Source organism: Chlamydomonas reinhardtii, chromosome 12 (assembly GCF_000002595.2).
Source record: "Chlamydomonas reinhardtii strain CC-503 cw92 mt+ chromosome 12, whole genome shotgun sequence".
Classification (NCBI taxonomy): domain Eukaryota; kingdom Viridiplantae; phylum Chlorophyta; class Chlorophyceae; order Chlamydomonadales; family Chlamydomonadaceae; genus Chlamydomonas; species Chlamydomonas reinhardtii.
The window spans coordinates 3,105,885-3,126,035 of record NC_057015.1 but is presented as its reverse complement, the minus strand read 5'-3'; the positions used below and the strand labels follow the sequence as shown (position 1 = coordinate 3,126,035).

Genomic DNA, 20,151 nt, shown 5'->3' with positions numbered 1-20,151 from the left:
GCCTCGGGCGACTCCCAGAGCCCTCCGAGCGTGCGGGTTTGGCTTGGAGCACGCACCCCCCCGGACAATTGTGCACATAACTTTTTGATGCCTACTCTTTTTACAGTGGCGATTGCGTATCCTGCATACACTGTGCGTACGCTATCCGTCACGCTATCAAGCTTTTAGTTTTCACGACGAAAATATTTGCGTGTCCCATTGCACACCCCATGCACGGCTGCAGCCGTACGGCCTTTCAGGTCGCCTCCTCGTAGCTCCGAACCATAGTAGCCGCATACTAAACAACGAGACGAAGCCGTAGGTATGCTGGCGGCCTGGTCAGATGATACCTGTTGGGTCTACCAGGCTGTCAAAGTTTGGACACAGCAAAAGACCAGAGTGGTACCCGCGTGGCTTGGCCTTGGGATCGGGACACGCCAGACACGCGACAATGGAACGCGCCTGTTACAGAGACTGTCATTCTACGCTAGCGACACAACAGCCATACTACCTACGCTGCATCTCTCTGCACCCGGGTGCAATAGCACAAACGGGTCTGCACCTTCGGTTCAAGCGTACTTGCCCCACACGCACACGAACCCACACAAACCTCCATCACAACACCAGCCTCCGGGCAGCCAATACTGCTACCCGATCACGATAAGCCCGAGCGTAAGCTCTCCTTCCCGCCGTCCCATGAGCAACCTCCAGCTGCTTCGCCAACTCCACGGTTATGGCCGTGCTGGTCGGCTTAGTGGTGCGCATGGCCGTGGCCCTTGGCGTGCACCTTGTGCATCAGCTCATCGTACGCATGGGGAACATCGCTCATCCCCGGGACCTGCAAGTGATCCAGGTGGTCAGAACTGCGTGCACGTCTCGACGCATCAAGGCAATCTTGCCATTTTACCTTGGGGCTGCGAGTGGGATGCCGGTCAGGCGACTGCAGATACACCAGCGGCGTAGCGTTGTATTCGGCCATAGTAACTTCCTTGGTGCCGGTCGCCGGGCGCCCGGTGAACGTGTTCAGGTAAAAGAGGCCACCAACCAGCCCCGCAAAGCCAGTGGGGAATGAAAAGTTAGCACGGGTGAAGTAGGCAGAGTAGGACATTTCTCCTGAGCCGCTGGCAAGCAAAGCGCCGAGGATGGTCGACTCCGACAGTGGTGAGAGCGGCAGAGGCTTCAGTGGATTATGTGATGCCTCAGGAGAAATAGTCCTCTCTATATGCAAACACAGCAGCCTGCAGTTCTTCAGCCAGCGACGCAACCGATCCGAGCTCGGTCCCGACTCCCGACCCCATTCAGAGCTGTGGCAACTGCCCGTCTGTATGCAAACATACATGCCAATACACGTTTCTGTAAGATGCACGAGATGTGCGGTATGCCTTCATAACGGGCAAGCAGTGACATTTCCTCTCCGCAACACGCTAGCAGCAGCAGCAGATGCCTGGACAATTGTTAATTATAGAGTAGGCACTTACTGGTTTTGAGTCAGGAACAAGTGCGAGCGCAAGACAGCCCTCTGGACAGCCCTTGCACCTCGTCTGCGGGACTCCTCAAACCTGGACAAATACAATAGCAAACATGGACTCTACAACAACAACAACATCGATGCTTCTCGACTCTACGCGGCCGGTGACGACCGCGGGGGCGACTGGGCGAGGCAGCGTGTGTGCAGGTTGGTAGAAGCCCCGGGGACGCCCGCCGGTTGCCTGGGGCTTGAACCGCCTTCCAAGAGGGTCACCTGTCCCTGGTTGCAGACATGGACGTAGGCAGTGATATGACAAGCGATATCACGTCCACCAGCAGCCTAAATCACGGGACGCTTGCAGATTACCAGGTGGGTCTGGCACGCGTGGTCTGACAAGAGGCATATTGCGCTGTACCCGTGTCGTGGTGCTGTGCCTCCCACATTCCAAACCTCTGCTCGTCAGCTGCCATCAGAGCAACAGCACCACGCCCTCCCGCATACGGCACCACCCGCTGCCCCTGTCCTTCTCTGTACCCTACCTCCTGTACCGCATTCAGTATCTCCTGACACATGCCTCCCCCCCGCCTGACTGTCCGGCTGTCCGACACCGGTGCTGACCTGGCTCTACACCCAGCTGGACCGGCTACTAGGCCGCGGCAAGTACAGTCAGGTGTATCTGGCGCGGGAGACACACACCGGCCAGATGGTGGCCATTAAGCGGGTGAGCGACAGCGGGGGAGGGGCCGTGAGGTAGGGGCCTGAGCAGCTGCTCAGGCTGTGCGCTGGAGAGGCGCGCCTACTGTCCTAGGCGACCACAGCCCCAGGCGCGTACGGCCCACGGTGCCTTTGGGCCTAGCTAACGAGGCGCGGGGAGGGAGGGGTACAGCTCCAGAATGCACACCTGATCCACACCCGCAGCCCGCCGGCAGCACAGAAGCGACGTGAGTTGTTGCCCGACCTGCCACTCAGCCGCGCCAGGGGCCCAAAAGCCCGGGCGTGTGGTGGCGTGGAGGCCAGGCCGGCGGCAGCTCCAGAGGCTGGCGGCACGGGGGCATGGGGGCAGTGATGATGATGCGTGGGGACCTTGCTCAGACCGTACACGGAATGAACGAATGATGTGCAGCTTGCACAGGGGGTGCGCAGCACGCACTTGTGTAGCTGCCTGGTAGGTGTTGCATGATGGTGCATCCAACACGCACCCTAGGATTGAGGGGATGAGGGGTGATTACCTACATGGAAGCACCCACATATGTGCGTCCACGCATGTGCAGGTGGAGATTTTTGACATGATGGACCCGGTCAGCCGCCAGGCGTGCGTGAAGGAGGTCAAGATCCTGCAGAACGTTGAGGTGAGAGCGTGTGGCTGGGTGGGTGTGAGAGCACAAGGGGAGTATGATCTGGGAGCATGCAGAAGACGCGAGCGCACAGACCGTGTATGTGTTCTTTGCGGTCCTGGTGCCGGTACCCACCGCCGTGCCCACCAACTGCCCCCGCCACTCCACCGCAGCACCCCAACATCGTCAAGTGCTTCCGCTCCTTCCTGTCCGAGGCCGACAACGAGCTGGTCATTGTGCTGGAGTGGGCGGAGGCGGGCGACCTGGGTCAGCTCATCAAGCAGCGGGCGGAGGCGGGGCAGCCATTCAGCGAGGAGCAGGTGTGGAGGCAGTTCCAGCAGGTGAGCCGTGGAGGGGGCGCGGGGGCGGAGACATGATGCAGAGCGGGGGCGACGGAATGGGGCAGGGATGGGCGTTGTGGCTTTCAAATTTGCGTGTGCTGGCAAAGGCATGGCGCGCGCAGTCGTGCAATGCAACACCGCCTGCCCAGTGTCCGCTCCTGCCTCGCAACCTTCGTGTTGAAGAGCACAAGGAAAACATAGCGCAAAGACAGTGTATACGATGCAACCTTCGTGTGTGTCCCTCCCATACACTTGCCCCGGCGCAGGTGTGCAACGCGCTCAAGCACATGCACGACCGGCGCATGATGCACCGCGACCTCAAGCCCTCCAACATTTTCGTGACGGCCTCCGGCGACCTCAAGCTCGGGGACCTGGGGCTAAGCCGCTATTTCAGCTCACGGACACTGCAGGTGCAGCAGCAGCGGCCGGGGGCGGCGGGAAGGGCGGGGCGGCGGGAGAGGGGCAGAAAAGTGGCGAGGCAGGCGGAAGGGAGTCCCTTGCCGATCTGGCGCCAGTGCTGCGCACTGCTTGGACCACGGACGGGCAGGCAACCGCGAATGTGTGGTCTTGACGTCGTGTGCTGCTACCTGCCTATGAACCACATTCCCACCACCAGCACTCACCAGCACTCGCGAGTACTCACCAGCACTCACCAGCACTCACCAACACTCACCAACACTCACCAACACTCACCACCCCACAGGCGAACACCACCGTCGGGACGCCCTACTACATGAGCCCGGTGCGGCAGAGCACACGTGGCGCGTGGGGCGTGGGGAGGAGCAGGGCGAACGAGCTAAGCACCTTAAAAGCCCCGCTGCTGCGTCCGCGTGTTCTGCCCTGGACTCTTGCCCTGTCGGCCCGGCCCTCGTGCCCCGCTCCCACTCCTGACTCTCCTGCCACTCCGCCTGCCGGCCTCCGCCTGCCGGCCCCCTGCAGGAGGTGGTCCGCGGCCAGCCGTACGACTTCAGCTCCGACATCTGGAGCCTGGGCTGCCTGCTGTACGAGCTGGTTGCGCTGAGGAACCCTTTCTACAAGGTCCGTTACTGCGTGGTCGTGTGTTCATCGGAAAGCATAGAGATAAAGGGCCAACTACTGTTTTGGCGTGTGTTGAAGGGGCTCTGAACGCCTCCTCTCTGTTGCTGACGCCCGCCGCCTGGCACCCGTCCACCTCGTGCAGGAGAACCAGAGCCTGTACGTGCTGGGTAAGAACATCCAGAACTGCGCCTACGAGCCGCTGCCGCCCTCCGTGCCCGACGAGCTGCGCACCCTGGTCACCTCCATGCTTCAGCCGCAGCCATCCTCCCGGCCCAGCATCTCACACGTGGCCGACCAGGTGGACCTCTACGTGGCCACACACCACCCGCCGCCGCCGGCTGCGGCTGCGGCGGCCGGGCCAGGGGTAGGGGCAGGGGCGGGAATCGGTGCAGCTGCGCCGGTAGCGGGGCAGGGGCGGCAGCCGTCGGGAAGCGGGGCGCCTCCGGTAGCTACGGCGGGGGCGGGGGCGGGTGCAGGCGCGGGCATGGACCTTGGGATTACGGGATTCAGCATCCAGCTTACGGGGAGAGGGCTCAACTCCACACTGCCCAAGTGGTAGTGCTGCAGCACGTGCTTGTTGGGAGCTGAGCGGCATGTGGGCGAAGGCCAGTGTGCGGCTTTTGGGGGTAAGCCACACATTGGCCTGTGCGGGGGCGCGGATTAGCTTGGTAGGCGTGAGGGCGGTGCGTAGAGTGGCGTTGACTTGGCAGGTTCACCGGACAGGGTGAAAGGGCTGCGGCTATCTTCGACTGCAACCGGTGAAGGGTTGCAGTGACTCAGACAGGAGCAGACACGATTAATCAGACCATCGCTCTGGTGCACATCCGCTGTAAGGGGACAACGTGCTGCATCACGCGTTATGTTTACGGTAGTAGGAAGATGGTGTGCGTGCAGTCAAACTTGCTTGAATTGCAGACTTGTGTTCGGTGGCTTATGAACGGGGTACGCATTGCAATTGTGCCGTTGCAATAACCTGCGCTGTCAAAGCACACTGTGCAATTGCATTTGTAGGAATGGTCATTTTGCCCAGTCGAGATGGCTGTCATTATCTGCAGCTGGGCTGGTGTAGCGGTTTGACATGCAGATTCCCAAACACGTGCTAAGCGCGCATGTGTCATGTGGCAGTACGCATTGCAGTGTGGCGTGGAATGAGGCACGCGTGCTTGTGGGTTAGGGCCCGCCGTTGACGTTCCCAGCGCTTGTTGGATGCTGCGAGAAGCAGCAGCGGGTGCCAGGTTGCCTTGAGGCTTGGCCGTTGGTGCAGTCGTGAGCCTCAAGATAGGCGCAGCTTCGCAGAGGCGCTGTTAGTGTGGGGACATTCGAATAAATAGTGTAATGGCGGTTCTAGGACAGCTCCGACTATCCCTCAATTAACTGGTGTACGGCACACCCAACCCCCTCAGCCGTACAGGAGTTGACTTGGGAGTCGGCAGCTGCGCGAGTGTGTGCAGGTAGTTGTACAAGCTACCTGACTGTAGTGACGCACACGGGCAGTTGGCGCTAGTCGGCAGGCACGCGAGTGGGAGTGAGCACTTGAGCGCGCACGCGTGTGGGAAGCTACGGCAGAGCACGGTGGAGCACGGCGGAGGCTGGCGGTTGGCGCGGCGCGTGAGTGGGAGAGCATAGTCGTGCGCGCGCCGTTTGGGAACATGCGTGTGTGAGCTGCGTGTAAACGCATGGGGCTGACCCGGTTTCCATAAGCTGCCTCTGGGTGCACACGGTTTCACACGGTTGATTGTTGGGCTCCAGCGCGGGTGGGACTCGCTAGAGTGCACATCAGGCGCTGGGGGGCACGCGCGGGCGGGGCGCAGGGGCGGCTCGCAGGAATTGGGCGGTAACTCGCGCGAAACTCATATTAATTCATGCAATGGCCTCCTGCTGCTTTTAGGGTGGTCTGGCATTTCTGACACAGGCTGTTTCAGAGCCGCTCAGCCTCTGGAGGGATCTGCACAGGGCTCTGAAGGGCACTGAAGGGCTTTGGAGGTTGGTAACGCGCATGCTTGGCGGGCCAGTACCCGGTTGGCCCACTATCCAGTTGCAGAGGCCGTGGCAACCCACGCCATGCCGAAAGCCAGTCGAGGTGGGTACTACGGATTCAACAAAGTCCAGACGTTGAATGTTTGGCAGGCTCGCAGCACCGCACCGACCACAGCCCAACAGTCGTACACCTAACATGGAGCACAACCCAGCCCAAGCCCAGCCGTCCACAGACCACCAGCATTCACCACTAGCCCACGTACCCCGCAGCGCTTTAGCACCTCTAACAGCCGCGAGAGGAAGGCACGGATGCCGCGTGCCTGTGGCAAGCTGGGTCAGTCGCTGGGCGACTCCGTTCAGGTTGTATGGCTGAGTGCGGCTCAGTTTGCGTCTGGCACGCAAGCGGCCTGCGTGCCGAAGGAGAACATGGGCTGCGCCAGCACACAAGTGGGCACCGGCAAGTTCCCAATCCAGCACCGGCAAGGCGTGAGAAGTGGCACAGTGCACCATGCAGTGGGTGCATGGGCGCGAGGGCACCTAGGCCCGAGTGGCTTCACCGGTACTCCGGGCGACCGCGGCTGCTGAGGGGCAGGGCCGCCAGCAGGAGCAGGAGCGCGCTTGATGAAGGACCGTGAGGCGTGCGCGTGCTGAAAGAAGAGAGGCGCCTACAGCTGGATTGGAGGATGGATATGGTTGCTGCATGTGGAGCCAGCTGGACGGACTGGGAACTGACTGCAAGCTGCAGTTGGGGTCAGGAGGCGACTTGTTCGTTGGGGCGGGGGCGGTGGTTTGGCACGCGCATACGTGCCACGTGTGTGTCCGTGCCTAATGCCCCAGCCGCATTGCTTGGATGACAAGTGTTCCCCGGTCACGGGAAAAGGGGCTGAGGCCCTCACTCATCGCCTGGACATAGCCGGGGCCGGTTTCCACAGGCACATAGCCAAATAACCAGGTGCTTAGCAATCGCGATGCCACAGCAGAGCCAACCGCAGGCAGACGCAGCACACTTGTCGACAGCGAGCCGCACTACTTGTCATGTCGCTACGCATGCCCTGCCAGATGTGTGCACGCGCCCCCGCTGCCGCCAGCGCCACCGCCGCCGCCACCAGTCTGCAGCGATGCAGGTCGCTTGTGCCCCAGCAGCATCTCCACCAGCGCGTGCCGGATGTTGGTTGCGGAGTTGACGTCCCGTCCCTGCACCGTCGGGAGGGTAGAGTGAGTGAGTGAGTGTGCGATGGGACAGTTGTAAGGCAGGTTGGTTAAGACCCGTAGGGTGCAGCTGATTCCCAATCCCCAGCAAATGGCAAACAATTTGCAACGGCTGGGTAGGAGTGCGCGGCTGGTCGAACGCTGGATTTTCAGAACCGACGAGTTGCTGGCTGGCTGGAAGTTTGCTGATGCGCATTCCTCACGCTCCGGGCGCCCGGCCAGGCGATAGCACCACACAGACGCGTCACACCGCGAGTGAGTGAGTCCCACTGAGCCCACGACTGAGCCGTCACCCAGCCATCACCCACTGAGCCCCACTGAGCCCACGACTGAGCGAGCCCCACTGAGCCGTCACCCTGCCACCCAGCCATCACCCAGCCAGCCGCCCGCCCGCAAAGTGGACTAGACCACACCGTCCCGCAGTGGTTGCACACTTGGACTTGGTGAGCACGTGGGCCCCCCCATGGTACGACCGCCTGCATGCAGCGCTGCCCGTTGCCGAGCAAGTGCGCGCCGCCCTCCCCAACACTCAATCCGTGTCTCAAAGAATATCTACACCTATTACCACGAAAACATGGAGATACCCCAACCCTCGGAGCAATAATGCGTGTATTTGTTGGGCCCCTCGTACGGCCCAGTATTCCCCCCGAGCCTTGTCGCTGCAAGCTTATACCTACCCAAGTGCTCTGAGCCGACACACCCTACCATACCTAGGTCGCTGTTGCCCTCACCGACCACGCCCGCCTCAGACCGCACTCGTTCCGACCAATGCAGCCACGCCTGTCTCGCCTCGCCGGCCAAGCACTGGCGCACCCTAGCCTGTGCTTTCGTGTCCGTCCACTCCGCGCCCTGTCCATGCACCCACACCTTCATACGGGCCCCTCAATCTCAACTGCCGCCGACCCAACATCACACTTCACAACCGGGTGAGCGTACGGCACAGACCGCGCGCCCACCTGTCAGCAAGATCTTTGCCACCGCCCTTAGTGTGGAATGCGAACACACATTCAATAGGAGCAGCTTCACACCCCTACGCCGCCGCTGCCCCACACATGATGTGGCTCACGCGGCCTTGTTGTAATCGATCTTCTCCACGCGCACCTCGCCATCCACCAGCTGGTACACATACACAGTCACCTGCGGCAGCAACGGCAGCGGCAGGCAGCAGGCGAGACATCAGTGCGAAGTGGGAAAGCGCGCCCAGGCAGCAAATCTCCCGACACATGCGCACAGCAAATCCCCTCCGATGTCACATGTAGCGAATTAAAGCCGCCCGCCCTCCCCGCTCAGGTGCCGCCGCCCCTCACACACCTTCTGGCCGTCAAGGTCCATCAGCACGAAGCTGGGTGTAGGCGCGGGCTGACTGGTGCCGGCTGCGGACACGCTGAAGGCGCCGGTGGCGGAGCCGGGGTTGAGAGCCAGGCAGGAGCCGGCCTTGCGAGCCTGTGCCGGCGCGTCAGGGTGCAGAAGTTAAGGAGCATGCACAAGGGAAAGAAACATGCAGGGCAGTGCGTGCAACGTGTGCGAAGGAGGGAACGCATGTGTGTCTACGTGGTGAACAGGTTGCTTGGCACGAGCCCATGTGCAGATGCTGCTGGGGAGAGAGCGTGTGTTCCGGCAGGAGCTGTGCGGCAGGTTACCAGCGTGACGGCTGTGTTGCGGCGCGTTGCGCGCTGCCCCCCCCTGCAGGCCACGACTTCACTTCTTTAATTAATCATGAATGTAACCCCCCTGCAGGCCCACTGCCTGAGGCGCCATGCCAGATCCACGCCCGCAACCAGTTGTCACCGTGGCTGTTCCCATCTGTCGCGCCCACCCGCCCATCCGCCCATCCGCGCTGCGGCCCACCCACCTCGAACTTGTGTGTGTTGCCTGTGACCAGGATGTCCGCCCCCATCTGCCGCTGTAGCAGCGAGATGGCATCCGCGTCACCCCACGGCACAATCTGCGACACAGGCAGTCGAGTATTGGGCGCCGCGTTGAGTGCCCGGTGTACCTTGTGTGAGCTTTGGTGTGCGTGTGCATACGAGGGCGCGCGCCGTGGCCCACAGGGCCTGCAGGCATAGCGCGCCGCCGTGCTGCCGGCCGGCCCGCCTTTTGGCCCCGCAGGCCGGCACTCCGCCGACACCAGCACTCCGCCGACACCGGCACTCCGCCGACACCGGCACGCAGTGTGGCGCAGTGCATTGCAGTGTGGTGCAGTGCGACAAGGTGTGGAGCGGTGCAGTGTGGTGCCGTGCAGCAAGGTGCGGAGCGGTGCATGTCGTGTGCGTCAAGGCGCGGCTAGGCCTCACCTGGTGTCCGTGGCATACCCCCACCCGGAACCCCGCGATGTCCAACACCTGAGCGAACATACAGCACACACGCCGGGCCGGTTGCTGGTTACCACCCCATGTCATTACCCGGGGGCGTCAAGGGCAAGCGCGCACAGCTGACCAGCCAGGCAGCCAGGCAGCCCGACAAGCAGTCAAGCAGCCGGCAGCAGTCTTCCTCGCTCAACAGGACACCTCGTCACCAGCACCTTGGCAACCCGCAGCCACTCCCTGCCTGGCCACACCCCGGACGAATACCAAGTGCTGGCAGGAGACGCCAGCACTACCGTACCGTCAACGCCACCGACACCACTACCGCCAGAACCACCGGCACACCGCCACCGCTGCCACCGCATGGTAAACTCTGCCACTGCCACCACCTCCGCGCACCAGCTGCTCGGGCGCCGCGAATTCGTCGAAGTCGCCCGACACCACGTGCAGCTCGCCGCTGATGGTGCGCAGGTAGTCCAGGAACACCTGGGGGCGGGGGTGGGGCGAGGGAGAAAAAATGTGTGTGTATGCGGGTGGGCGCCTCATGCCGGGAATGAGCGCCGCACCGCAAAGGCATGCGCCGGGGGTCAAGCGCCGTGGGGCATGGGCTGGACACACGACAACAGGGCACGTGGCAGGATGTGTGCTCGCCGCCTACACTGCAGCAGGCGACCCGCATGCCGCACTCACACACCCCGGCACCCGCAGAAGCGGGCCGGGGCCCCAGTCCTGACTGGGAAGACACGATGACTGCCGACCTGCCCCGCCCAGACACGAAGGTTGTCAGACGACCTTCCCGCGCTGCACACAAGCTGCCCCGCAGCCTTCTGACGATTCCATGCTCACTTTACTGCAAACGTTCCCCACGCAAATGGTGCTGTGGATCTTGCCCGGCTTGAGCAGCTCCTTGAACTTCGCGGGCAGGTCCGGGGCTCGGTGCGGTATGTGCAGGTCGCCGATGCACAGCACGAGAACCATTGCAACGAGGCCTAAGGACCGTTTCAAGTAAGTATACAGTCACTGAAGCCAGCGGGAGCACGTTTGAGGGGTGAGTGCCAGGTCTCGTCCGAACTGAACGATGCCTAAGTGCCAAGTGTATATATATTTAAACTATCGTGTAAAAATTTGTAGCTGGTTTCAGGTATTGCATGTGTAGTTGGACCAGGAGAAATGGCGTGGCCCTTCAGCACATTGCCGCATTATCACTGCATGCCCATTGCCTTGTATACTCTATAACGTGTACCTGCACAGCACATGCATCAATAAAACTTGGGCACCATCATCCTGGCGTGAGCAAGCTACGCTTGTGTATGGATGCAACAGTCGCGGAATCGTCGGGGTCGCCCGACCACCTTCTGGTGCTGGTGCACGGTCTGGCGGACACCAAGAGTGCATGGGACCGATGCGTAGTGGAGTTGCGTAACATGCCGGACGCGGGGAGGTGCGTTGGCACTTGGCACGTCTCGCCGGTGGCGAGGGTTCCAGACGGGAGTCCGTCTTGGCCTCGACTGCTGCCGCCGGCCTTACAACACCTTCCGTCTTCGCACGGTGGCTTCCCATACAATGGCATACACTGACAAGGCAGTAGATGCAGCCGCTTGCTGCACGGGTCACTTTTAACAACCGGCGTTGGTTTTCTGCTGTACATGGCCGCGCAGGTACGTGTTCCTTCAGTCGGCGGTCAACGCCCGTTGGCGCACACATCACGGTGTGGACGTGTGTGGCCAGCGCCTGGCGGAGGAGATATGCGCACTGCTGGCCACAGCGCCCGGGCTCACGCACGTCAGCATGATCGGGTACGCGGGGCTTTGGGGCTCACGCCCGTAGGCTCCTTGCCGGGTCCTAACGCTTCGTCTCGCATGACCATCTCTGCTCCACCGCCTCCACCTGCCTCCTGTCGGTTTTGCACCCCTATCAACCACACTCACCAGCACCACCAGCACCACCACCACCAGCACCACCACCACCACCACCACCACCACCACCACCACCACCACCACCACCACCACCACCACCACCACCACCACCACCACCACCACCACCACCACCACCACCAACCATGCCTTGTCACGCCACTTCGCGCCTTGCCACACCACGCCATCACCACGCCGCGCCGCGCCGCGCCGCACAGGCACTCCATGGGCGGAATGATCGCCCGCTACGCCGCCGGGCTGCTGTACCGGCCCGCCGACGGCACCATTGCCGGCCTCACGCCCCGCCACTTCGTCACGCTGGCCTCGCCGCACCTTGGCCTGACAGTGGATGCGGGGCCCGCGCAGGTGCCGTTCGTGGCGTGGGCCGGCCACCTGCCGGTGCTGGGGGGAGCGCTGCAGCGGGGGCTGCAGGTGGGTGCGGGAGTACGTGGCCTCAGCAAGGCAGTCCAACTCAAAACAGCACGCGTGCAGCGCGCATGCTCAAATTGCAGCTCGTTGCGATGCTGACCACACTTCCACCGGCTTGTGGTGTGTGACGTGTGTCTCTCCGCAACCTGCCAGCTCTTGCCGACCGCACCCTCTCCGCCCGTCCCCCCTCCCTCACTTCTTGATTATTATGAATGTCACTCCCCACCCGTGGCCATCATCTGACACACCCGGTCTGACAGGCCATTGGGCACGGTGTGGCGGCTCGGCTGTTCAGCGGCACGGGCCGTCACTTCCTGGCGCTGGACGGCGGGCCTGGAGAGCTGCCGCTCCTCATCCGCATGACACTGGACGAGCCGGACAAGTGGGTGGGCACTGGATACGGCAGTAGCGGGTTGTGGTAGGGGTTTCAGGCATGACTAGTTTGGCGAAGGCGATGGACGGGGTGCGGAGGTTGTCGATGGGCACACATAACGACACTGCACTGCGACAGCGGCTGAACTACGGAGCCGTTGAGGCATCTGCCGTCCAGGTCCCCGCTCTGATTAATGTTCCAACACGCACCAAGCCGCACGCGCACGGCCGCAGGGGCTGCTACTTCTTCTCGGCGCTCCGGGCGTTCCGCACACGCGCCTGCTACGGCAACGTGGGCCGAGACCACTGGTGCGTGCTGGGCTGGGGCTAAGTGCCAGCTGTGCGACTATGCTTGTGTGACAAGTCTGCGTCCCGAGCCCCTCTACCTGCAACTCTCGACTGTGTACTGCTGACAACCAAACGGACACAAACACGGCACGGCCATGAACGCGGCCGTGGACACCCACAGGGTGAGCTGGCAGAATGCCACACTCCGTGACACGCCGCAGCTGCCGGATCTGGATCCACAGCTGGTGCGGCGGGGGCGCGGCGTGGTGCGGGACGACCCGCCGGAGGCCGCCTGGAGCCGCGCCAGCAGCAGCTGCGGTGGCGGCAGCAGCGATAGAGGTGCTGTTAGGGCAGCAGCTGCATGCGGCGCTGGGATCGGCGGTGGTGGGAACGGCGGCGGTGGTGGCAGCAAGCCGGAAGCCGACGCCACGAGAGGGCCGAGCGGGACAGAGGCGCAAGCGGGGAACAGGAGGGACCAAACTCAGGCGCCCGGGGTGGCGGCAGCATCGAAACCAGCTGATATGGAACAGGAGCGGCTAGACCAAGGCGGCGAGGCGCACGGCGCTGCAGCAGCTGCAAGAGTTGATGCAGGCACGGACCGTGTGGCCCCGGCAGGAAAGGACATCTCATTGACCGCAGCGACCGCAGCAGCTGAAGCGGGACCCGGGGCGGCAGCCGGGGGTGCGGCGGCGGCGACCAGCGCGGGCGAGGCCCAGGAGGTCGCGGACGCGGACGATGTCGAGTTGGAGGACTCACTGACGGCGGCGCCAGAGTCTCCATCACAGGTGTGCGTGAAGTTGACGCAGCGCTACAGCCGTATCAAAGCTGCCAGCTCTCAATTGCCTCACTGCTTTGGTCCTTCATGCATTGGTCGGTCTAAAGCTGAGGTACAGGATGCTAGCCATGCTACTCTCACCGCTGTGGTCTGACGCCAAGTCTTCCATGCGCTGTGTAGAATGGTCTGGTCTGGTATGATGTGTTGCGGGGTGTGCCGCAGGTGGTGTCGTTCGCGCTGGGGCGGCTGCAGCAGATGCCGTGGCGGCGAGTGGACGTGAGCTTCGCCGGGGCGCGCATGGGCACTGCACACAACAACATACAGGTGGGGCTGCGCACAGGGAAGGAGGGGGAGAAGGAAGTGGCCGAGGAGCGGCTGCGGAATGCGCAAACGTTGATACCGTGCCTAGTTCCGAGGCTGGCACCAGGCTGAAGAAGACTGTGTAGCGCACACGCCGGTGCCACGTCTAGGTCTGCGCTGGCCCTGGGCCCCTGAGCCGCCTTGTAATGTTGGTCCCATGTTCTTCCCATTTCGCGCGCACGGCCCCTGCCTGCCACACCCTCCTGCCTGTCACGCCACAGCCGCCCTGATTACCAGCTGGCGAGCTGCTCTCCCTTGCTTCCTCGCGCACACGCCCTCCTGCCCGTCACACCTCCTCCGGCCGCGCCCTCCCGCAGGCCACCCGCTGGACCAACACGGTGGGCGCGGGGGTGTTGCGACACCTGAGACAACACCTGGAGGTGGGCGGGGAGCGTGCGCGTGCCGTGTGTAGTGAGGGGGCTGTGGAGGGAATATAGCTTTTCCTTACTAGATTACAGGAGAGCTGAAGCGAGGGGCAAGGCATGTGAAGGTCAGCAGGTAAAGTGCCTGACCCGTGTGCGCCGACTGCTGTGCCGTGCAGGCCATGGAGCTGCACGTGGCCGCACACAGCCCAGGGCGCGCGGCGTGATGAAGGGTGCTGGAGGGAGCGTGACAACGGCCACTCGAATGCGACATGCTCGTGTGGTGCTGGAGGGCCTCGTGGGACAATGTGTTTGGAAAGCACAAGGGAAGAAACACTGTGTATGCGATGCAGGGACAACGGTTGCGTGTGTCGCTGTACGGTAACCACTGAGTGTGATACTTATTTGATGTTTGTGAGCTGGGCGCTGTTCGGTGTTGTCGTGTTGATTGCGTTTCTCCGCACTCCGACAAGCTCTGGTCCGGCTGATGTGAGTATGTAGCTTGTGACGCGCGCAGCAAATGCCCGCAGACACAGCCACTCAGTTATGGCGTGCTCTTGTGGTGGTGTGGTGGCCTCGTGGGACAATGTGTTAAGAGAGCGCGAGGGAAGAAAGACTGTGGCAGGATTGTGTATGCGATGCAGGCGCGATGATTGCGTGTGTCGCTGTACGGTACCCACACAGTTTTGGTATGATTGTGAGGTGGGCGCAGTGCGGCGTTCATTACGTTCCTCCCGCACTCTGACAAGCGCTGGCCTGTCTGATGTACCGTATGTAGCTTATTACGGCTGGTGCCAGCGGACACAGCGCCTGACCCAGCAAAGGTCACCGTACGGATGACTTAGAACGTGATGAAACGTGCAGACTGTATGAGTAACGGGGGTCCCGGGTCCGTATTAGGCGATGCCAACTTGCAGGCCCCAGGCAGCGCATCTTGCAGCGCCGCCAGTCGGGTCCGCCAGGTGCCAGCTGTCACGTGCGTCAAACTTGCCCCCCAACCGGCCAACACCACAGCAATACTTCCTGAACGGATTCAACGTCTTCACACACCACCGTTGCGCCATGGACGGCCGCATGGCCACAAGATTCTATGGTCGGCACTCCGGCAAATGGTGCAGCAACTCTCACAACAATGTCGTTACGGTATCATCAGGAAGCTATGTACAGGTGCCTCGACCACCCACAGCGTCATCATGCCCCAATATGCACATAGCTCGCGCACACGTGAGAACCCTCGCTTGGTCTCGGTTCATTCATATCTCAGAAATTCACATCCACATCTTCACCGCTCTCGACTTTACCAGCCGCCCGCCTCCGGCCTCGCCCGCCGCGGCGAGTCCTGCGCACCTGCACCTGCGCCTCCTCCTCCGCCTGCTCCTCCCATGCCACCGCCTCCCACGGCCCCCGCCGCTGACAGCCTCGGCTTGGGACTCGCCACGCTGGCGGGGTCCTCCGTCAGACAGCCCCGCATGCCCAGCACCAACGCCTTCACGCCACTGCCGCCAACCGGCGACGACACGGCACCCGCGCCGCCGCCGCCGCCGCCGCCACCCCCGCCGCCACTGATACTTGCAAACACGCCGCTGGGTGGCGTCGCCCCAGTCAAGTACTTGTCCACCTGCTCACGCGTCACAATCATGCTGCCAACACCGCCGTTGGCGCTCGCGCGCTTCGCGCGCTCGAAACGCCCCGGTGAGGCGTTCGTCGCCCCGGCCTCCGCAGCCCCTGACGGCGGCGTAAGCGAGGGCGTCCCCGGACGCGAGCCGCCGAAGCCCGCCCGCTGCGCCGCCAGGCCGGGCGGCGCCGCCAGCAGCGTGCGCCGGATGTCCGCGTGCGAGTCCGCCGCCGCCGTCGCGCCGCCCATGCCCGCGGCAGAGGCGCGCGCTGCGGCCGTCGCACTCGCCGCCGCGGCGGCCGCTGCCACGTCCTTGCTGGCGCCACGGACGCGCGGCCCGTCAAGCCCGATGCGGGGGACCGAGTCCAGCATTCTGTAATCAAGCGCGCCGCCGCCGCTGCCTTGGGCATAGCCACGAATCAAGCCGCCGCCGATGCTGCCCTCACCGCTGGCGCTCACACGCATGCCGCCGCCGCCGCCACCAACTGCGGGCCCGTTTAGCGAGCCGCCGCGCGCGTTGCGTGCGCCAGGCGAGGGCAGTGATGTGGCGGCGCCTGGCGAGGGCAGCGAGGCGGCGCCGGCGCCGCTGACGCGGTGCATCGGCATCATCTCACCGGCCGCGGCACCTGGCAGGTGCTGCTGCTGCTGTGGGTGAGGGTGCGGGTGTGGATGCGGCACCGCCGCGAGAGCGCGGGCGCCCGGGGCGCGGTGATGCGGGTGCGGAGAGCCGTGGGGTGGCTGCAGCAGCGAGGGCGGGTGCGGCGCGGTGTAGCTGCTGTTGCCCCAGCTTGCACCGCCGCCGCCGCCAACTGCGGCAGCGCCCGCGGCGCCGCTAGGGCTGGATGGCGAGAAAATGCATGGCGGCGGCGCGTGTGCGTCCGGGCTCCGCGCCTCGTTCCCTGCGCCGCCCACGCCGCAGCCCACCTTGACCGTAAGGTGTGTGGGCGGCAGGCTCCTGCGAGCACCCCCGGGCGAGAAGGCAGGCGGCGGCGTCATCAGCGGCCGCCCGCCGCCCTCGCCATGTGGTTGCAGCGACACCGGTGAGCCGGGCCAGCCGCCACCACCGCCGCCGCCGCCGGTGGCGCCGGCTATCGCAGCGCTGGGCGAGCCGGCTGCAGCAACGAAGCCGAGGCCGCTGGTGCTGCGTGTGAGCAGGCGGCCGCGTGAGGCGGGGCGCCGCGGCCCGGGGCCATCGTCGCCGATGGAGGGGGGCAGTGGGTACGCACCGCCGCCGCCGCCGCCGCTGCCACCAGGCGATGCCGCCGCCGCCGGGAGTGGGCCCTGCCACGACGACCGCAGCGCAGCCGCCGACGCCTGCGTTGTTCACGTGCATGCGGCGTTGTGTACCGGTGCGGCAAGCAGGTGCGGCGAACCCAAGGTTGCAGCGGGGAATCCAGCCCGCGGAGGGAGTTGAGCACAGGACCTCCACACTCGCCCCTCAGCGTGTTTGCGACAGTCCCCATGGCTCTGCCGCTCCAGGCGCCCACGCGCCCCCGCGCCCAAGCCGCCCTCCCGCCACGCCGGCGTGCCGCAGTCCACCTATCCCCCAACCTCCCAACTACACGGCACCTGCCCCGAACCCACCTCGCTCGCGCCAAAGCCCATGCCAAGCCCCGGCGACGCCGGCCGCTGCCTCCCCGTGGGCGACAGCGCCACCGCCGCCGCCGCCACATGCCGCGGCACGGCGCGCGGCACCGGAGCCAACCCCGCCAGGCCGCCCGACCCCGCGACCGCGCCGTCGCCCGGTCCGGGGCCGGCGCGGTCGGGGTCGTGTGAGTGGCGCGGTTGCGGGTCGGCGCCCCCCGGGTGTAGGAATAGGCTGTGGCGCACCTCCCCGGGCTCGTAGGCGGTGCGGGCGAAGGCGCGGATGGCCTCGTCTGAACACGCACGTGCGTGTGCGGCCGTGACAGTGGCGGGTGATTAGCAGGAGGTAAGCATGAGCGAGGTGCAGGATGCGGGATGCGGAAAAGTGAATTTGGGTACCATAAGAGCGTGGTGCAGGGACAGCGTTTCTGTTGCAACCATGGTTGGCGATTTTTCCCCATAGCTGCTCTTGTTGGTGCGCACTCCACTCCACACACCCTCTCCACACACCCACTCCACTCCACACACCCACAGACACGTATATCCAACAAACACATACACACGCACGCACACACACCTGCTCGTGATGCCATCCCCGGACTGCCCACATCCGGCGCTGCCGCCGGCTCGTCCCCCGCCGGCAGCTCCACGACAAGTCGCGACGGCGCCGCCGACCGCAGCTGCCCCCCGCCACCCATGGCCCCCACTCCGCCCGCCCGCGGCCCCTGCTGCCACGTCACGCTATCGCCGCAGCGCGTTGGCAGCAGCTCGTCGTCATCATCATCACTCATGCCGCCGGCTGTAGCAGCGGTGGCGGCAGTAGCAGCTGCCGCTGCCGCCTCCAGGCCCATACCGCTGGCGCGGCTGCTACTGCCGGAGCCGCCACCACCGCCGCCGCCGCCGGCCCCGCCTCGCCCTCCTATGGACGAAGACGCCCCCAGGACCGCCGAGATGCGCCCTGACGCGTTGCGGCCGGCGCCGGAGGCTGCGCTGTAAGCATTGGCGGAGGCCCGGCGGCTGGGCGAGTCAAGCTGGGTCTGTGCGACACTGCGCTGCTGCTGGTACGAGCCGCGGCCGCCGCCGCCGCCGCCGGCAGTTGCCGTGGGGGCGGCGCTGCCGTGGGACGCGGCCCGGGATGTGGAGGCGGGGGAATCGGAGGGCGGCGCCAGGCGGGGGCTCTCCCAGTCCAGGATGTCCAGGCCGGAACCTGGTGGGAGCAACGTTTGCGGGTGGGCGCGTTCCGGAGCGCAATGGGGAGGAGCGGAGGAGCATGCCGCATCGCATCAAGCGCCCATCAGTCCAGCCTTGCGCAGCGCTCAGCCCCCTCACCCGAACCCCTCGCCACCTTCCCTTCCTCACGCACCACACCTTGTTCCTTGCTAGATGCCTGTCCTCCTCCCACCCGGGTTTGTTCCTCACCCTTCGCGTTGAAGCAGGCGTCCTGCCAGGTCGACCCCACCAGACGCGCCTCGCTGACCCGGTCGTGCTGTTTGCTCAGGAGCAGTGCATTCTTCTTCACCGCAATGGAAAACACGGCGCCGGAGAAAACGTCGTCATAGCTGGTGGTCTGGGCCTTCTCGTCAGCAATGGCCTTGGCCTGGTTGAGCTGCGGGGCCACCGAGTGGCAGGGAGGGGGGGGGGGACAGCCGCGGAGGGGCTTACAACACCATGACAGCTGAATGAGGCGCAGAGCCCAGAAGCCGGACTGAGAGGTATGTTGCTGTATGTTACATGGACGATTTGGTCAGAAAGTGGTGCCGTTCACTTCAGCGTGCAAAGTGGGGTGCTGGCTCGCATGCAGACTCGTCGCCTGGGAAGACCCGCAAATTTAAGTTTTTACCCGTCTCTTACCCTGGCCACAAATGCGTCATAGCTGGGCTCCTCCATACTACTCGCTGCTTCGGCCGGCCTTCAAGGCCCTAACATATGTCCAGCCGGTGTCTCTGCATTGCTACTCGCATACGCTCCTTGAGATACAAACTGAAGGCGTTGCAGCAACACGCCGTTGGCCTAGTCAAGGTAGACGCAAGCGCTATCGGTAGCACTCAGTCTGAGCTTTGGAAGAACAACACGGCTTCGCTTGTTCCAGTGATGGCCTACGTATTATGTGGCTTCAATGAGTACTGCAAAAATGCACGGGTAGCGCGCGAAGAAGAAACATTCATCAATTGTACCACAAAGTCGGAGCGCGGCGAGAGGTCGTCAAATTTGCCTCAACGTTCTTACACGTCCTGAATATCACCGGGACGTCCCAAGCATAGTTATGTGCGCATGTAGTACAAGAATTGCGTAGGGACCTGTGAGTTGGAGCGTGGCGTGCCAGCGCGGGGAAAGCAACCCGACCAAGCCCACGCGCACAGCAATGCCTACCAAATAGGAGGCGGGAACTGTAACGGTCACATCATGCCTCAAACGTTCACGATGTCTAGCCGCTAACGCGCTCGAATATGTGCCCCTGACGCCCGAGACCGTAACATGCCACGCATCTACCCCTGCTGTCGACTGGTCGGATTGACCCACTCCACTCGTGCCTGCTCCTGCATCTACCTTTGCTGCTGCCTGCCTCACTCGTCCAGGTCTTCCCTCTAGTCAGTCGCACCCCTCCAGACGCCGCTCATTCCTCTGCTCTCAGCCGCCGAGTACTGCAAATGTGCACGGGTAGCGCGCGTATCTACAACCCTCCCCTCCCCTCCCCTCCCTGGTATCTACAACCCTCCCCTCCCCTCCCCTCCCCTACCCTACCCTCCCCTCCCCTACCCTACCCTACCCTACCCTCCCCTCCCCTCCCTCCCTCCCTCCCTCCC

At 63.8% G+C, this 20,151-nt stretch overlaps 6 protein-coding genes across 6 annotated transcripts; 3 read left to right on the top strand and 3 right to left on the bottom strand.

The window, feature by feature from the left end:
* Positions 1-88: 88 nt before the first annotated feature.
* On the bottom strand, positions 89-1,270 carry CHLRE_12g499800v5 (uncharacterized protein). Its single transcript, XM_043068065.1, has 2 exons — positions 887-1,270; positions 89-817 (listed from the first exon to the last, which is right to left on the bottom strand). The coding sequence occupies exons 1-2, from the start codon at positions 1,085-1,087 to the stop codon at positions 731-733; spliced, it is 288 nt and encodes a 95-aa protein (XP_042918301.1). The 5' UTR covers positions 1,088-1,270; the 3' UTR covers positions 89-730.
* A 100-nt stretch (positions 1,271-1,370) lies between these two features.
* Positions 1,371-6,016, top strand: CHLRE_12g499850v5 (uncharacterized protein). The gene is made up of 9 exons (XM_043068066.1): positions 1,371-1,654; positions 1,737-1,816; positions 2,082-2,168; positions 2,719-2,796; positions 2,955-3,122; positions 3,389-3,532; positions 3,826-3,864; positions 4,062-4,160; positions 4,303-6,016. Exons 1-9 carry the CDS (start codon positions 1,561-1,563, stop codon positions 4,717-4,719), a joined length of 1,206 nt encoding a protein of 401 aa, XP_042918300.1. The 5' UTR covers positions 1,371-1,560; the 3' UTR covers positions 4,720-6,016.
* Positions 6,017-6,330: 314 nt separating this feature from the next.
* On the top strand, positions 6,331-7,016 carry CHLRE_12g499902v5 (uncharacterized protein). The gene has a single exon (XM_043068068.1). It carries the CDS (start codon positions 6,447-6,449, stop codon positions 6,720-6,722), a length of 276 nt encoding a protein of 91 aa, XP_042918299.1. The 5' UTR covers positions 6,331-6,446; the 3' UTR covers positions 6,723-7,016.
* Positions 7,017-7,760: 744 nt separating this feature from the next.
* Positions 7,761-10,760, bottom strand: CHLRE_12g499900v5 (uncharacterized protein). The gene is made up of 6 exons (XM_043068067.1): positions 10,496-10,760; positions 10,049-10,135; positions 9,641-9,688; positions 9,199-9,291; positions 8,658-8,789; positions 7,761-8,483 (listed from the first exon to the last, which is right to left on the bottom strand). Exons 1-6 carry the CDS (start codon positions 10,625-10,627, stop codon positions 8,409-8,411), a joined length of 567 nt encoding a protein of 188 aa, XP_042918298.1. The 5' UTR covers positions 10,628-10,760; the 3' UTR covers positions 7,761-8,408.
* Positions 10,761-10,880: 120 nt separating this feature from the next.
* On the top strand, positions 10,881-15,036 carry CHLRE_12g499950v5 (uncharacterized protein). The gene is made up of 9 exons (XM_043068069.1): positions 10,881-11,090; positions 11,308-11,445; positions 11,781-11,994; positions 12,252-12,373; positions 12,598-12,672; positions 12,833-13,436; positions 13,649-13,750; positions 14,104-14,166; positions 14,328-15,036. Exons 1-9 carry the CDS (start codon positions 10,960-10,962, stop codon positions 14,373-14,375), a joined length of 1,497 nt encoding a protein of 498 aa, XP_042918297.1. The 5' UTR covers positions 10,881-10,959; the 3' UTR covers positions 14,376-15,036.
* Positions 15,037-15,038: 2 nt separating this feature from the next.
* On the bottom strand, positions 15,039-19,510 carry CHLRE_12g500000v5 (uncharacterized protein). The gene is made up of 5 exons (XM_043068070.1): positions 19,199-19,510; positions 18,767-18,953; positions 17,925-18,554; positions 17,348-17,640; positions 15,039-17,077 (listed from the first exon to the last, which is right to left on the bottom strand). Exons 1-5 carry the CDS (start codon positions 19,232-19,234, stop codon positions 15,446-15,448), a joined length of 2,778 nt encoding a protein of 925 aa, XP_042918296.1. The 5' UTR covers positions 19,235-19,510; the 3' UTR covers positions 15,039-15,445.
* Positions 19,511-20,151: the final 641 nt, after the last annotated feature.

Excerpts from the sequence above, each read along its gene's own strand:
- CHLRE_12g499800v5 (XM_043068065.1), bottom strand. The coding sequence starts at position 1,087 with ATGTCCTACTCTGCCTACTTCACCCGTGCTAACTTTTCATTCCCCACT. Across the intron at positions 818-886 it reads ATCCCACTCGCAGCCCCAAG|GTCCCGGGGATGAGCGATGT; the intron begins GTAAAATGGCAA and ends GATCACTTGCAG.
- CHLRE_12g499850v5 (XM_043068066.1), top strand. The coding sequence starts at position 1,561 with ATGGACTCTACAACAACAACAACATCGATGCTTCTCGACTCTACGCGG. Across the intron at positions 1,655-1,736 it reads GCGAGGCAGCGTGTGTGCAG|ACATGGACGTAGGCAGTGAT; the intron begins GTTGGTAGAAGC and ends CCCTGGTTGCAG. Across the intron at positions 3,123-3,388 it reads TGTGGAGGCAGTTCCAGCAG|GTGTGCAACGCGCTCAAGCA; the intron begins GTGAGCCGTGGA and ends GCCCCGGCGCAG.
- CHLRE_12g499902v5 (XM_043068068.1), top strand. The coding sequence starts at position 6,447 with ATGCCGCGTGCCTGTGGCAAGCTGGGTCAGTCGCTGGGCGACTCCGTT.
- CHLRE_12g499900v5 (XM_043068067.1), bottom strand. The coding sequence starts at position 10,627 with ATGGTTCTCGTGCTGTGCATCGGCGACCTGCACATACCGCACCGAGCC. Across the intron at positions 9,689-10,048 it reads TCGCGGCGCCCGAGCAGCTG|GTGTTGGACATCGCGGGGTT; the intron begins GTGCGCGGAGGT and ends ATGTTCGCTCAG. Across the intron at positions 8,484-8,657 it reads TGGACCTTGACGGCCAGAAG|GTGACTGTGTATGTGTACCA; the intron begins GTGTGTGAGGGG and ends TTGCTGCCGCAG.
- CHLRE_12g499950v5 (XM_043068069.1), top strand. The coding sequence starts at position 10,960 with ATGGATGCAACAGTCGCGGAATCGTCGGGGTCGCCCGACCACCTTCTG. Across the intron at positions 12,673-12,832 it reads AACGTGGGCCGAGACCACTG|GGTGAGCTGGCAGAATGCCA; the intron begins GTGCGTGCTGGG and ends GGACACCCACAG. Across the intron at positions 13,751-14,103 it reads CTGCACACAACAACATACAG|GCCACCCGCTGGACCAACAC; the intron begins GTGGGGCTGCGC and ends GCCCTCCCGCAG.
- CHLRE_12g500000v5 (XM_043068070.1), bottom strand. The coding sequence starts at position 19,234 with ATGGAGGAGCCCAGCTATGACGCATTTGTGGCCAGG. Across the intron at positions 18,954-19,198 it reads ATGACGCATTTGTGGCCAGG|CTCAACCAGGCCAAGGCCAT; the intron begins GTAAGAGACGGG and ends GTGGCCCCGCAG. Across the intron at positions 17,078-17,347 it reads TGGGCTTTGGCGCGAGCGAG|GCGTCGGCGGCTGCGCTGCG; the intron begins GTGGGTTCGGGG and ends TGAACAACGCAG.